Source organism: Mercenaria mercenaria, chromosome 2 (assembly GCF_021730395.1).
Source record: "Mercenaria mercenaria strain notata chromosome 2, MADL_Memer_1, whole genome shotgun sequence".
NCBI classification, from domain to species: Eukaryota; Metazoa; Mollusca; class Bivalvia; order Venerida; family Veneridae; genus Mercenaria; species Mercenaria mercenaria.
In genome coordinates this window covers 15,472,457-15,489,412 of record NC_069362.1, presented here as the reverse complement: position 1 = coordinate 15,489,412, position 16,956 = coordinate 15,472,457, and the positions used below count along the sequence as shown (strand labels likewise).

Sequence of the window (16,956 nt, the reverse complement as noted above, 5' to 3'; positions counted from 1 at the left end):
TGCCGCTCACCTGCTATGACGTCATTCCAACGCATGCGCAGTCCTAATGCCAAACCGACGCCTATACTACTCCTGACATTTTGACCTCTAAAATTTGTATATCAAGGTCATAAACATGTTGGTGACAACATCCAGATGGACTGAGGATCTTTATACTTTAATAGGGTTATTACAACAGTAGCTTGATCTGGGATGCTGTATTCGGCTCGAGTGGATTTTGTCAGATCGAATCTCACGAGGCGCACAAGCGCCGAGTGTGATCCGACCTTGCAAAATCCACGAGAGCCGAATACAAAGTTCCAGATCTAGCTGCTGTTATAATGACCCTTTTATTATATACCTTTACCATTTTGATTCTTGTTCTGTTCTTGAACGAAATCTTCAATGTTTATCGATATTAAATGGAACTTAGTGAAGTTTTTATGTGCGCTATTTATAGAACTGTGTCAGGTCACGCATATTACTGAAAATAGTCTGGCAGCATACAATACGGAAGGTACAATACGGTATTTAAAAGATACAATACGGAATTTTTGTCTGTCTGTTCATATTTAATTGTGAAAAACAAGCCGATTTTTTTACAGAATTTATATAGGTATATGATAAAATAAGGTCTTTGTCTGCAAGTATTATTTTTTTCGGCACTCATTTACTTTTTTTCAGGAGCAAAAACCGCCTGACCATGAATGAACTCAATTACCAAAAATGATAAAAGTCCAATTACGGAGCGACCATTTACAGTCGACGGTGTTTTATGATTTATGGTGTGATATTGTATTTATAAGAAGCTGTTTGGAAAGTATTGATCGCAACAAAGCTGAGTAACAGCATACTAGTATGTGAATGCGTATGTTCATTAGAGGTAAAGTTCAACAACACAATTCCCGCTATTAGCAACTGCTTAAGTAAAATGAATGGATCATATGATCCCACAGAACCAGTAAAAGAACATCAGTCTTCTAGCTTTAGAAAAGAATTTTACAACAATACATGTATCTAGCTAACAGAATAAACCAGTTTACAAATCGAACCGTACTGCTTTTAAACTGTAACACTTTATTTCAGACGCCATTTTGGAGATCTTACAAGTATCCATATTTAGTGACACATAATTGGCAATTCATGCACAACATTCTTTAATATGATATAAATAATACGGGACTTGCCGGTCAACGGAATGGAAGACAGCAATTGATAAAAATCGTATCGCTTTGAGCATTTTTTTCAACTTTAGATAATTATTCTGCACAAGTTCGTTTGGCTTTGATGTCTTAAGAAACTGTTGTAGCTAGCTTTACACTTCAAAATCAAACGTAAGCAATACTTTAGATGCTTGGATATAAACCCTATTCAATCTTTTCTTTTAATGGGTATTGATATAAAACACTATCAAAATATAACTGCTCATATAAAATATTTTTAAGGGAAGTGTAAATCTCTACTCAGAATGGTTTATAGATAGAAGCTGCAATGGTATTGAGTGCCGTTGGTGATTCATTAGGGTATAGACACGGGAAATAGCTTGAATGAACATGAGGATCTCATATTTATAAAGAGACTTACAGAACACGGGGGAGTGAAGAGTATAAATATCAAGCCTTCGGGATGGAGACTTATTTACTGTGCCTTGCTGCATAGACAAACTGCGCATGCTCTTACAGTATTTGAGTATAAAACAGCAAATAACTTCGCATATTGGCGTTTAGCAAAAAATTACAAGAGTGATATATATGATATTGATAAACGCCATCCAGACGAATCTTTCTTTGCGTCACGGAAACTTCTAAAACCGGACGTTGACATTGACACAGAATGCATGGTTCCTTTCAACGACGATGGTGTGAGTTCTGCAGCTGCTGTCCGGGCAATTTGCATAGGTTTTCGACATCCTATTAATTGGGACGTAAAGAATCTGATAAAGCTTAGCATAAAGAGGGGTCGAATGACACATCAACATTCAGTTGGTAACCTAGGGTCTCTAGTAACTGCGTTATTAACATCATACGCTATCCAGAAGATTCAAGTTCGACAGTGAGGAAGCAGACTGATGACAATATTTCCTAACGCATTAAAATATGTCAAAGAACAAGGCATTGCTGGAGATGAAAACGTTAGGACTTGGGATGAATTTATAGATAAATGGAAAACCTATTTTCAACTTAGAGGAATTGAGACCGGCAATGCTGATCCAATCTTTCCTGACGGTTACATGAATGAAGAATTTTACAAATCAATTTCCACCACTGATCGACCTGGTAGAAGTGCTTGCGAAGCAACATTAATCGCATATGACGCATTTCTCACTTCTGATCTTGGGAAGACTTGTGTGTCAGGTCCATATGCCATGGGGGATTTAGCAATGTTACTTGCGCAATTGCTGCTTGCTGGTACGGAGCCATGTATGGATACGACGAGGTCAAAAAGTGTAATTACGTAACAGTTGAACTGAGGACACAAATAGTGGGACTTGGAGAACTGTTTTACCACCACTCAGATCATAGTTTTCTCCTTAACGAAGAAGAAATACGGGCTATTCCACCGGATGAAAACACAGGTGAACTTTCCGTCACGGTAAGTTTAATCGAATGGAATATATTTTCAAAGTATTGAAAAAAAATTATTAAAACGTTCCTTCTTAATCGCCAACTAAATCGAACAGTTCATGCATTTGCCCTTTTTGTGATCCACAAGTGCTATAGAAGTTGGATCTCTTTTTGTACAAAGCGAAGTCAGAACTTTCCAAAATGTATGTATTTGTCCTTCTAAGTGCAAGAATTTGCCGTTAACAGTTTTACTAAATTCATGGAAAATAAAAGAAGACTTAAAATCTATTCTTGCTTTAGAAAAGTTCTACATAAAATCATGTAAGATTCGTGATAATTCTATCCCTTTCATTAAGTAAAATTTTAATTCCTATATATTAACTTGTTTTGATTCAGACAACTTTCTTTTCAGATATCCATGTGACGTAGTCAGATGTTTAGAGCGTATATAAAAAACCAGTCATCAAAATCCATTAAACCAATCATTAAATCTTAAGAAAGACACACAATTAGATAAAGCCTCATCTTTTATCGTAAAAAAGGTTAGTATCAAAAACTATGTGTATTGTGATATCATTTGGATTTACTTTCCAGTCAGAAGATGTTACAGACATATACGTTCGGGAAGGGGAGAATAGTTTGATAGATCAGGAAGTCACTGAAATCCGCAAAGATATAATAACAGATGAAGTTTTTCGCATTGCGAAGCTATTTACACTCATTTCCGGCATTTTTTTTGATAACCTTGGAGACAAAGATCCCGATTACAGCATATCAGAGCTTTAGAAAGTTTCAATGAGGGCACCAAGATCTGCTTTGCAGACGAGTTTGATTTCATTGCAGTGCTAACAGAATTATCAAAACCTGGTGTTGTTATCGTTGAAAGTAGTTTGAAGAATGAAGGAGATGAAGTGGACCTTACTTTTTGGCCCAAAACTGTAAAAGCGGTAAAATATCATATGCATGTATAACTATGAAACTGTTTCGTTTAAGATTGTATAACGCCTTGATGACGGACCGGACATATGCTAATGTTATACATGTGGACCATAACATTCATGATTACATTTTTATTTACCGCAGACATAATGATACTTCTATTATTAACGAATTTCTTGTATTTATACAAACAATTAATCAATTGTCAATCAATTACTACGGTAAATATCGGTAAATGATCAAGTTGACCGTCACACTCTACCATACGGACTTGAATTTATAGGGAGTTCTCTCCCTTGTTATGTATATGCATCGTCCGTAAAAGCAGTTAATTGTTTTTCCTGTATATAGTCCATCCATGTGCTAGTTATCTTTTTACACTTTTATCTATAAATGTGTAGAAAATATACAACTGTCAAGTTATTGCCTAATATTAACACTGTATTATAATGCACACACTGTATTATAATGCTTTTTCACTTTGAAGTTATTTTCTAAGGGGCATATTCAAAAAACAAAACCCAAAAACGACCTGCTTTTTTATTATCTACTTAGTGCAAAACAGTACGTTACGGTAATTATAGGCAACCGCTCACTTATAATTACGGAGTTTCTCATCAATAAAGGGAAGATAGCAAACCTTCTTATTACCACTGGAAAATATACGAATTCTTCCCCTTGTTATGTATACATATGACAACCCGCGCTTTCTCTGTATATAGTCAAAATATATTTTTATAGCTCCTTAATATAGTGACTCACATGCGCCCGTTTATCTATACAATCAAGTTCTGATGTATTTAAATCAGTATTAGAATTTTTACACATTCTAGCTATATAAATTATGTATGGATTATAATTACACAACTGTTTAAGTAAAAACCTAACACTGATGCTTATAACATACTTAGAAGTTGTTTTCCATGGGCATTTTCCAGCCTTAAACCTGTAAACTTTTTTCTGAATGGAGTCTCAAAAAATGTCTAGTCTTATTTGTTTTAGTAATAAAATTACAAAATTTATGAAATTAGTTCACTAAGCTACTGCTTAAAATTATACTACAAATAAATCCAAGTGAAATAAGTTTTTCACTGTAGATATTTAATATGATGCACTTATTATTTACTATAAACAAGTATATAGTCCGAAGTGTGATTACCAGGTATGATGCATTTATTATATTAATTTTCTTAAAATAAATACATAGTTTAAAGTGTGTTTACCATAATTACATTTCCCATGTTTGTAATCTGTTGCAAATTTCAAGATTTAAGATTTGCATCTTACGGGTAATCAGTCTACTGCATTGCGTTTGTTTTTTTGTGTTGCTGTTTTTCTTTTTTTGTTTTCTTTCTCACTGTACTACAACTGCAAAATTTAAAATGTTTTTGCCATAACTTAAGTCTATCATCTATTATGAAGTAGCATATCTTTTAAATATAGTTAGTTGCTAAAATTCCTATTCAGTCTATCCAGGAAATGATCTTTCAAAATTTCATTTTTCTTCGAAAATGTTCATACATAGCATTTCTTTATGCTTTGTTTTCTTACTGTTTAGTTTTTTCATTGTTTGTCTCCAACTGCCAAATAGTTCCCTTTTCTGCCGGTTCCCTGGGGTATTACCCATCCCATTTAATACAAAAGCCCGTTGTTCATTCTCCATATCTATTGACTTAAAACTTTTACCTAATAGGTAATGACATAGCTCCATTGAGAGTGACAATAGGGCTTTATTACAATGGAAGACAGAGAGTTTCTATACAGTAAGTCTTATTGTTTTGTTTCTTATTCAATCCTTATTGTGACCAGTTATTTCATGTGGATGAAAAATAAGCTGGTTAAATATGTTAATAAGTTTACTTCAGAGATTGTTCATCATATTCAGTGTGATTTGATTTTAGCTATTGTTCTGTATAGCTCTATAAATCTTTATGAAATATTTTACCAAAATAGCAAATTTATGAATGTTCAATCACCTGTACACAATTCACATATTGACTTATTGCCTAGTTGTTTTTGTTACATGGTTTTACTCAGATTAATACTGTTGTCAGGTGATATTGAGCTTAATCCAGGCCCTGTTAATGATACGGATCATTGCCTTTCAATATTACATCAAAATATCCGCAGTATAAGAAACAAAATTAACTACATCAAAGAAAATTTTATGGATTATGACATTCTATGTTTCACTTAAGCACACTTAACTACTGAAGTAAATAATAGTATATTGTCTCTGGATGGTTTTGGTTATTTATTCAGGAAGGATAACACAGCACATTCAGGTGGATTTCTTGTTTATGCTTCATCTCATTTAAGACCCCAAAGATTATTAGACTTGGAGAATTTCCTCCCAGAATCAGTATGGATTGAAATTAAAGATAAAAGTAGATCTTTTTTGATATGTACAGTCTATAGACCATCAAACTATACTGTAGACTGCTGGGACAAACTAAATATTTGTATTGAAAAGGCTTCAGAGAAAATAAATAACATAAAATTAATTTTAAAAGTGCTCTTTTTAAGCGGCGTCTTTGGAACTATAAAAATGCAGATTTTCAGACTGGTCATTTCTTTTAAATGGTTCAATTGATGAAGCTTTCTCATCTTTTGTCAGTAAACTTCTTGACATGGCAAAATCATGTATTCCAACCTACTTTGTAACAGTACGTCCCTGTGATAAGCCATGGTACAACTCCGAAATACGCAGACCATCAAGAAAACGCAATAGACTTAAACAAATGTAATATTTCAGATTGGAATTGTATATAAGTAAATTAACTGAAAATTTCCCGCTTACCTTAAAAACTTTCGAAATAATTAATGTAATCCGAACAAGAAAACAAGGAAGTTACATGTACACGTGTTACCGTAAATCAGTTAATGTCGTTAAAAGAGTACGAATGTACCTTAAAATTATCGTTATCGTCTCGAGTATTGAACTTTGTCACCAACAAACGCTTAAACCAGGTTCGGCAGTATTAAGGGGCATTTGACAAACAGACAATCTAATCCTCATTTTTTCTTTTCCTACTCTCATTTTCAAAATTAATTTATCTTGTCATTACGTAGTTTTCTACGCTGTAATAGATCTACCATACAATATTTGCAAGACAAGTATCGAAACAGATATATATGTGAAATTGTGATGTTTTGGGGAGTGCTGTCGCTAATGTTGTTAAAACTTGTAGCCCGACCCATTTGCACTATATATATGTATACATATGTATTGTTTTCATTCATGTTTGTAATAGATGCAATAAAATATTATTAAACTAGACATTTGCTAAAAACTTTTCCTTTACCAGCATCAAAATAGGGATAAGTGGATAGCTCTACCGCTAGTAAATAACATAAAACTGTCTGTAAGATTTTGTGAGGCAAGACTACCGAATATGGTTTGGGAGTTTCTTTATCAGGGCCGCAGAATTTCTGTCGACATTACTATAGCCATCAGGTATAGTAATGTAAAGGAACTTTACAATCCAAAGTTTGCAACTATACCAGAATTTGGGAAAGTTTTTATTGAAAGGGGTTCGCTTTTACTTGTTGCTTATGAGGAAGGATTCAGAAAAACGTATACTGAGACGGAAGATCAGTATGTCCGCACCAAAATAGGCGAAAACCACAAAACTTTGTATATGAAACATTTAAAGGCAAAGAAAATCTCCTATATAAGTGACCCCCCCCCCCCCCCAAATACCAGGCTTTTTAATCCCCAATATTCAAGGTTCTGTCTGGTCCAGTCTGATAAGGGTCCATAAAACCTCTGTAGACTTGACATGTAGCCAAATTATTGTCAGAGAATCATAAATTTTATTGCCTACAGGTAAATTGGTTATTTCCTGTGTTTTGCATTTTATTAAATGCTGTTGTTTTCTGTACACAAAATTATTTTAATTGATAAGATACTAATTTTGATTGCTCAGTCATGTTGGGTAATATCCTGACCAATTAAATTATAACTCTTATAGCAAAGCATTTCTCACTATAAAATAGTTATTCAAAACTTAATAAGAGAAATTACAAGTTTGTTTATTCAATGATTATGATCTTTTTATCAAAAGTAACAAAATAAAAACGAAAAAAAAAGATAATTGCTGGATTTTATTAGAAATTAAAGAAGCGTCCAGTTGCATTTTTAATAGATAAAGAAGGTATATAGACAGAAGGATGTTATATATTAAAAATGCTTAATTCCTCTTGTGTTGTCTAAATAATGTTAACTTTCTTTTATGTATAATAAAATCCAGCAATAAAGATATATCATTGTTCAAAATACACAATTTATTACTTCTAAAAGCTATGTGTCTGAATGCATTTTTTATATTTTTGATAATAAAAAACAGCAATAATGAGATGTAATTGTTAAAAAACTTACTTTATTTAAAATATGATAAAACACTGTTGTATCTTATCACTTTGTTTATTTAGCCCTAATTCAGTCAAGCTTTCTAAACTCGTTATAAAGGTGAGAACTGATTTGCTATAAAGGTGAGAAATATCACTTGCAATTTATTTACTGCACAGTAGCTATACAGTAGCTTATTATGATAAACAGAAGCAAGTCTACCAATGGTCCTGACTTGTGTATTGACCCTTATCGCCAATACGCAGACCTTATCATCTCCATAGGCCACATACCAGGCATACCAGAATCAGTGTCTTTAAATAACAAATACGGGGAATATCCTTTCTTACAGTTATATGGATACATTGCATTTTCGTCATATATGCTAAAAATGATATCTATCACGATCAAAACTGTAAGGCTAAAACTGCTGAACACGAATCATGTCTTCAGGAAATTGTACAAATCATTGATGAAATCATTAACAGCGGATATCTTCACCAAGCACAGATTTTCAACGAAACCGCTCTTGGGTATCTTCCAAGTATATTCGACAACTCAAGGAGTTTGTACAAAGAATTGTACAAACCGGTTGATCGTCTGATAGAACTTAGGAAAGTAATAATATGCGATAAACGTCAAATATTTCTTTCTGGAAGAAAATGGTCAAATCTTCATCATTTGTTGAAAGAAACTTTTGATGTTATTTCACCGTCCTCAGAAGAGGTTTGCAGGGAAAAAATGTCGGATTCACATGGCTATATAGACCGAAACTGAAATGAGATCATAATTCAAAATGATCAACGAAAAACATTCTCTGCCAAGACAGACACCTTTTCTGTGATAATTAGAGATAACATCTGCATGTTTAAGCAGGCACGAACTATATGTAGATATTTGGGGCATATGTTATTCTAATGTTTGTATCATAAATATGTTAACCGGCCAATACAATTTTATGCTCTCAAGTTTATTCATGTTTGGCCTATAAATGTTACTGATAGTGTTTTCGAAGCAAAAGATAAACAATTTAGTCTGTAAAATATAATTATAAACAGAAAACGATAACGAAAACTTTATCGGAAAAGTCGATGATGCCTTTATTAGTAATTCAGGGTTTACTAGTTTTCTTTATAGTCAATACGATTCAAAAGTAGTACAACAATTTTGTCACGGATAATAGTTTCACTAACCGATTCCCTTTTTCTCAATAATATCAAGAACATGTTATTGTTACAAATACCGTGCGCGAGTAGTATTGATTATCATACGAAAGATCAGTATGCCTTACAAATGTTATACATTTTAAAACGAATTTCCATTGCTTGCCTGACCATGTCAAATATAAATCTACTAACTATTAGAGTGAATATTTAGTTTATACTAATACGTTTTAGCTCGAATGTGATAAAAGCTTCAAGCTTATTGGAACCACTATCGAAAACCAATACTGGTGTCATATGAGAAGTCATTGTCGTGACCCACGACCCCTGGATTTAGCTGCCGACACCATATCCACCAGACCACCACTCCCCTTTTGCTCATGAACAAGTTTGATTTATAAAATACAGTACAGTAAATTATCTAATTGTAAAAATGTTTATCAGAACTTAAAGATGAGATGCTTAACTATGCATTTTGCAGTTTAGCTGGATTTTGACAATGTGTTTTCTACTCTAAATTCATTTGATATCACTTACTTTATAAACACTAGCGTATTTCATCGGTCTTTTCAAAAGATACATAATCATGTTTGCAGTATCCTACATAATTTTTCATTACATGTTTCGTCACAACGACGAAATGACTACCACTTTGATCTAAATATAGAGGAAACTACGTAACTGTCCTATAACTTATCATTCATTAGACAAAGTGAAATTTAAATACAAATTTGGGCTTTGTCCAAATTTGCATTTTGATAGACGCGTGTATTAAATACAAATTTATAAGAACTGTAATCTAATGTTCTATTTATCGTACCTTCTGTTATTCATCTTTAAGTAAACCGACACAACTTCTCGTACCTGTCTGAAACAACAGTTTAGTCTAATTTATTTTTGCTATCCAACTGGCTTACGGAAGGTCGGTGGTTCTACCCAGGTGCCCAGTTCATGATTAAATAATGCACGGAGGGGCACCTGGGGTCTTCCTCCACCATGAAGGCTGGAAAGTTGCCATGTGACCTATAATTGTGTCGGTGCGACGTTAAACCCAACAAAACAAACTAATTTATTTTAGCTTGATTGTGTTGAAAAATTCAAGCTTATTTGAACCGCTCTCGGATGGTTTAAAAACTAACAATAATTTATGTTGTCTTAAACTTCCGTACATGTGTTTGGTAATTTGAACTGGAAAAATTCTCTAAATCCCTATTATTATAACTGACAGGGGAAAAACTAGGAATAATCTTGTATTTTGTACCTGAATTATGTGTACTGTGAAAGATTATTTATTTTGCTGCCAAGTGGAGTTTTATCTAAATTTGATTTGCAATTCGGAAACCCGTCCTCACAAGCGAACATCATCAGGCCTGGATTAAATTTATACAGGCCATAACGCCGCTTGATTCTGAAAATAGAAAACCATTTCCTCTATAACATTCAATTCCAGATGCAAAATTCCTTGAGCAGAAAGCAGTACAAATCTTGTGGTAATTGCATTGTTTGTAAAAGCAATAAAAACATGATGACCTCGTTTTGAAAGAAAGTGAAACAAGAATTCCGCAAAAATGTTTTCGTCACTGACCTAATAAAGCAGAATGTATTATACCCCTTGATTTTGCCTTTTGTTTTGCATGAAGGTATGATAAAACGCAATATACATGTATTTTAATATAGTTAAGTATCAACGACTAAGATTGACTTAAATGTGAGTGAGTCGAATTTTACGGCGAATCGACACAAAAAGGTCATATATTGCCGAAAAGAAGTTGTATTAGAAACGTGAACTGTAAAGCATCTTTAAAACATCTATGAAAAATGTATAAACATGTAAAGGGTTAAAATATTAGTGGCAAACAATATGTGAAACAAATTATGTGAATGAAAATATGCGAATGAAAACATATGATTTCAATTATTTTTATGTAATTAGTGAAAATATTTATTAATATTATATAATATCAGCTTTTGTGATAACTGTCTATCTGCTTTAAAAAGGTTAAAGTATTGCCGATTGAAACTTTTTGAAACAACGCATTCAAAGATTGAACGTCGTAGTATGTACTGCGCTGTGGAGCGGAGTCCACACAGTCGATTAAAATATGTTTGATAGTAAGCGGTGTTTGACATGGAACACATTCAGGTTGTTCTTCTTTGTTCAGAAGATAAGAATGAGTCAAACGGGTATGACCTATTCGACAACCAGAATTTGAACGAAACATTGTTCAATGATGATTGTCATTTAGATAAAAAATTAATGTATTTATTTTTTATTTGTTTTTAAATCAGTATATGGTTAATTTCAAACTAGATTGTGATTATAAAAGTGATTTCTTTGTATCAGTATCAACATCCTCGTTTCCATTAATACCAACATGACTTCAATTGACTTGGTATCTAACAAATTTGATTGCCTTTTAAAAAGATAGTGCAAAGAATATTTCGGTTACGAATGGACTGTAAAACTGAAAGCGAGTCTGAAAAGATACAAAAATGTAATAATCTTTTCTTCACTACACTTTGATACAAAATGTAGGGCCAAATTCGTAGCTTTTGCCGCAGCTGAAAATATTGTTGCGTTATTTGTTGCAAACGTTATTTTGATCGATGATGGTGATTGACTGCAGCGCAACTAACCTTCAAATCATCTTTCGAACCGTCTGTGTAAATTGGGAAATACTTCTTGTAAGTTGAACATGTTGGACATGTTAATTATATTAAACATAAAACTGTACTGGTTAGTTGATGCACATTTTAGAAATACATTTAACTGTTGTCCTTTCAAAAGCCTAATGTAACCAATTAAACAATTATCAAACATCATTTGTTTGTTATTAACTTTAGGTTTTTAAGGGTAGCTTACAAATATTACTTTTCCCTCACCATATTTGGCTTTCATTTCTTCTAGCTTTAATTTAGTGGACTGTATGTGAAGAAACCATCCAGTTTACATACAGAGTTTTACTGATGTATTTTGCATTGGCTTATTACCCGTAGAAGCAATAATTGTACAAGTGAGATGGAGTATTCTTTATAAAAATAATTGCCCTTTAAGTTGAAATCTCAAAGTAAATATCAAAATAGTTATGTTATGTTAGCAATATGACATTAGATTGTATACTCTGTGAAGTAAGAACACTTTTAGTGTCAAAGAAGCTTATGTACATTCTAGACACGTTTTATACCGACAGGATGAGTAAGCCAAATAAATATTCGGTGAAAGAATCTCTTTATCCTACAAGATATTACCACATAAGGACACTTTACCAGTCCTAGTTATTATTTGCACATATACAAATAGATACATGTAAAGTATAAACTTTTTAAAGATGAAAAATTACATCGCTTTTATTTTCTCTTGATAAGGAAATCATAATATTGTACTTTCAAACTTTGCTGAAAAGAATCTATTGGACAATGGTCAAGTTCGAGGATACGACATACCATTGTCGCTGCTATATTAGGCAACAACGCTCGTGTACAGAAAACATTTTTTTTGCTATTGAATGTTTACTGCAAGCAAGGGTATTGGCGATAAAGAGTTGTATGGGAAAAACGAGCAATAGGTAAGTAAATACAGATAGAGTTTTATGTGCATTGATTTTTTACACTCATTTTGTATACTGACAAATATCTGTTAAATGTTTTTATCATACCGGTATATAAATAATTACTATTGTTTTTGGGACTAAAACTTTTTTCTAAACATCATTGATATGCTTGGTTCTTGTCGTCTCCGAATAACTACAGAATATACTTAATATTCAATAAAAATCTCAAAGTACATGTAGATTTGGGGTTACCGGAACACACAAATTTCTACTGCACGAATAAACAACAAAGTATCGTAATTGCAAATGTTATCAAGTTCTCCTGAATTGTATATTCACAACATGATTTTATCTCTGGATCTATCAAACACTATATACTGCCAATCTCTTCCTCTTTAAGTATGAAAATAAATATTAAGGTTAAAAGCAATAAAAGAACCTGACATTGAACATTGTCAGGAACCATAAGACTTGAAATTTTAATATTTCAATCAGTAGTTAAAAAAGAAATATAATAAGTAAGAAGAAATTAAAATAAAAACGCAAAAACAACTATAATTTTATTAACACTATTTATCTCAGCCTAGTTTCAAGATAAGGACAAGGTAGAATATGACAGCAATGTTACTAGGTTTAAATTTGTGATGCTGTTTGTGTGAAAACGGCAACTTATGATAACCAGAAGTAACTTGTAGCTGTCATAAGGATAGTGGATGCATTTGCCTGGTTTGTCTAATAAGTGTGTGTGTGTAAGGTATATAAGGTGGGAGGCAATGTTTTGCCTGAAGTCACAGTCCTATTCACACCACCAATTTGATTGGACATATAAGTATAATGATAACTATTTACAGTCGATGAAACTATGAGAAGCTGTTGCATTCCAATTCCCTTGAAGTGTATTGACATAGAAAGCGGAATATTTACAACAGTCGGTAGAAGGCGATTTGTTTTTGATTTAGAGACTTATATAAAACACAAAATTATTGAAAACAATGCGAATAGAAACGAGAAACTGAAAATTTAAGATATGCATCCCCGTTTCAGTGATTTCTATTTGGGCATGAACTACATTATTGTGTGTAAATTGTTTGCCAAAGACCATGTTTCTAAGTGGAAAGCACTTATTCCGATGAACTTTACAAATGAATACAAACTGAATGCGTTTTCAATTTGATTTGAAAACATTTAATGTATTGTATAGATGATAAAATTATGCGACCACCAACACAGCGTATGAGGATATACCGAGACAAATTCGTATGCATTAAAGAACTATGCCATTCTTTATATGGACTAATTTAAAATCAACGATTAATTTCATAGTCTAAACGATTTTCCTTAGATGAAGTTATATAAACAGCTAATGCTGACCAACCCCAAATATTTTCACTATATTTATCCAAGCAATCTGATTGGTTTAGCCGAGACGTTCACATATCAATGATTTTTTTTATTTTTATATTCATGCGCTTATTTAAGCGTTGCGTCGATAGCAGTAATATGCAACAACATGAAAATTCAGCGCGAAGACGCAGGCGTTTACTTGGAATTATAAGGATAAAATCAATCATTCGTAAAAGTAGTTTGCTCACATATCTAACGTAAAGCCATCCACGTGCGGCATTATCTTACGAGTGGATTAGTCGGAAGGATTTACTCATGCATTAACACTAGAAAATAATTAATCCTATAATGGATCTTGTGGCCCCTAAAGGCAGAGCATTCAAGGGATTGTTTACAACTATCATATTGCTATGAAAAAATGTGCGTTTTTCCCCGAAGTTGTCCATTGAAAGTGTGTGTTGTGATGCGACGTAAGAACGATTACTATTCCAAACGCCGCCGTTATTTGTCGATTTGCCGTTTCATGCAACTCGAATTTTACTTAAAATATATGCAGTATTCGATTGAATGAATCAATGTGAAGTGAAACGAAAACGAAACGTTATTACTTGTGGTAAAAATATAGTAACCATCTTGGCAAAATACTTTGGATGGCTTTACGTACACGTGAAGGCCTCCGGCAGCCCCAACATACAGTGAACAGTCCAATGTATTTTATTTTCAGATTTGGACTACATAACCATAATTTATCCCTTAAAAGGTTGAAGATATCAAAAATTGGGATTTACCTTCTCATGACCATAACATTTTTATTATATTAGCAAATGTTCCCTTTTGTTAGATTTTGTATGCTAAAGAGGATGGGTTTTGTTTGCCATTCAAATCTTTTCGATTCAATAAACAAGTACTCAGTGCATTCATGATATGTATTTCACAAGGAAAATAACGATTCATCAGGCAAGAGTATAAAGTATGACAATATGGAAAAGCTAACGCAGTAAACAGCTATCAAGAAATTAATTGACTTGCCGATTACATTATTTCGTATCAGAATCTGGCCGTGCAATACTAAACGATTTCTTGAAAACGTACAAACATGAGGAAAAGAATTTAAAAATATTAATATAAAGTTAACTTCCGCAATGAAACATAAATCTTTTGTATGATATAACTACGTGTATTCCGAGACCGAGCGGTTACCACACAGTAGGAAATGCAAAAGATGTGCACATACGTTTACAAAATGTTCTTATATAGATCCCGAAAGCTTGTTTTTACCAAGAGATGTATATCAGTGCTAATCAAAACTTCTAACACCCCTAGTTATTTGCATATTCTTATATAACAAGTAGTTCATTTATAAATTTCCGTCACGTTGACACGAAAATGTTGTTAACAACATTGTAAAATTTTAACAAAATCGCGTTATGCAATGGTAACGTTTTATCCATTTTGCAATCTTCAGCCATTCAAGAGACAAACTAAAATACATGAATTAATAATCGAAAGGTTTTTTTTTAAAATTTGTAAAAAGATCCCCAAGAAGTGTAGAACGCAGCCAGACTTAGTTTGAGTTTGTTAGTAAGACGTAATGAATGTGCAATTCTGTTATACAGATACATTGAATGGGCTCCAGATTCCAAAAAGGACAAGAAATAGAACAACAGTGAATTCAAGTACAGTGAGACGTTTTACAGCCACCACACAGAAAAAATTATATGACTACTTCAACAGTAACCGACATTTTACAAGCTTTAAAATAAATTCAGTATATTAAAATTAAGTTGTTGTGTAGTTTTATGCTACCGAGATATTGATGATGATGCACATATCTATACTTTTTGCCTTATTTGAAAATGTATTTTTCTGTAAATATGTTTGAGATTTTGGCAAAGTCAAGTAGTTACAGGATACTTTTTGAATTTACTAAGGGCTACATGAAATGCATGGAATTTGTAAGGGTCATTAATTAATTGCTTTTGTCTATTTTATCAAGGATGTTTTCGCATAAGAGACATCATACAAGTGGTACCTAAGACAAATATAAGTTCATTAATCAGTTAGTACATTTGATGTGATATCTAAACATATTATGAACTTGAATATAGTTATAGAATTAGTGATGTGAAATACGGACCTGAATCTACTTTAGATAGATATGTATTTTTTTCATTTATTTTGTTAGGTTTAATATCGCACAGACACAATTATAAGTCATATGGCAACTTTCCAGTATTGATGGTGGAGAAAGGCTCATGGTCCTCTTCGTGCATTATTTCATCACGAGCGGGCACCTGGATAGAGCCACCGACGTTTCGTAAGCCAGGTGGATTGCCTCTCACATGAAGAATTGAACGCCCCGAGAGAGGCTGGAATCCACATTAATGAGGGGCAATTAATTTGAAGTCGGAGACCTTAACCACTTGGCTAAGGAGGCCCCACCTTAGATAGAAAACCTGTACATATTACCTGTACTACATATAGAACTGCACAGACTATGCAATGCATATCTATATATTAACTTTTATGATAATTCTTTCAAAAAGCTTAAACCTTCAATTGAAAATGATTATCATATCTCCATTGTTTATTATTCTTTGCTACTTTGGAGGTTTGAGGGAGCTTACAAAAATTATAAACTTCTTATTATAGTTTGTTACAGTATTCCTGGAGCCGTATTACTTGTACGGTTGTGTAAAGCCATCTAGTATACTTGCAGAGTATTACCGAGATATAAGTCACTGCTTTTAACATGACACCTTTAAAGTCCCATACAGTCCCCGTGTAAACTTTAACAGAGACATACACAATCCCTCCTTTGGGTTTGTATTCAATTATTCCCAAATGGGGATAAATTCATTCCGTATTCAAATAGATAATTATCATCTTAAAATTGTTAGTTTTTCATTTCTATTGATCCTTTAATTTCAAAGCTTTTATTTCACAATATTAAGGTGATGGGGTTGTAATCGCAGCAGTCAAGTTTAACAGAGAACGGGCGGGAAGCGGAAAAGGGTCTTCCACACTCACATCCTCTGTCTGCTGTTAGATCATGATTTTTTTAT

The 16,956-nt window shown here is 33.0% G+C and overlaps 2 protein-coding genes across 5 annotated transcripts in view; one reads left to right on the top strand and one right to left on the bottom strand.

The window, feature by feature from the left end:
* LOC123563282 (uncharacterized) overlaps positions 1–16,956 on the bottom strand; it is a 48,803-nt gene that overhangs the window by 17,027 nt on the left and 14,820 nt on the right. The window contains exon 2 of one of the 4 annotated variants that reach the window (XM_045355997.2): positions 4,715–4,850. The exons of 1 other annotated variant lie outside the window; for it this stretch is intronic. The gene's annotated coding sequence lies outside the window, so the exon portion shown is untranslated. Of the gene's footprint in view, positions 1–4,714; positions 4,851–6,282; positions 6,380–10,257; positions 10,404–16,956 lie in introns of those variants that run through there. 2 more of the 4 variants (XM_053530680.1, XM_045355998.2) reach the window with 2 other exon arrangements.
* Positions 911–2,035, top strand: LOC123561984 (ADP-ribosylhydrolase ARH1-like). The gene is made up of 2 exons (XM_045354645.1): positions 911–940; positions 1,502–2,035. Exons 1-2 carry the CDS (start codon positions 911–913, stop codon positions 2,033–2,035), a joined length of 564 nt encoding a protein of 187 aa, XP_045210580.1.

Bases quoted from the DNA above. Each gene is read 5' to 3' on its own strand.
- LOC123561984 (XM_045354645.1), top strand. From the start codon at position 911: ATGAATGGATCATATGATCCCACAGAACCA. The intron at 941-1,501 runs GTAAAAGAACAT...GTGATTCATTAG, and splicing joins CATATGATCCCACAGAACCA to GGTATAGACACGGGAAATAG.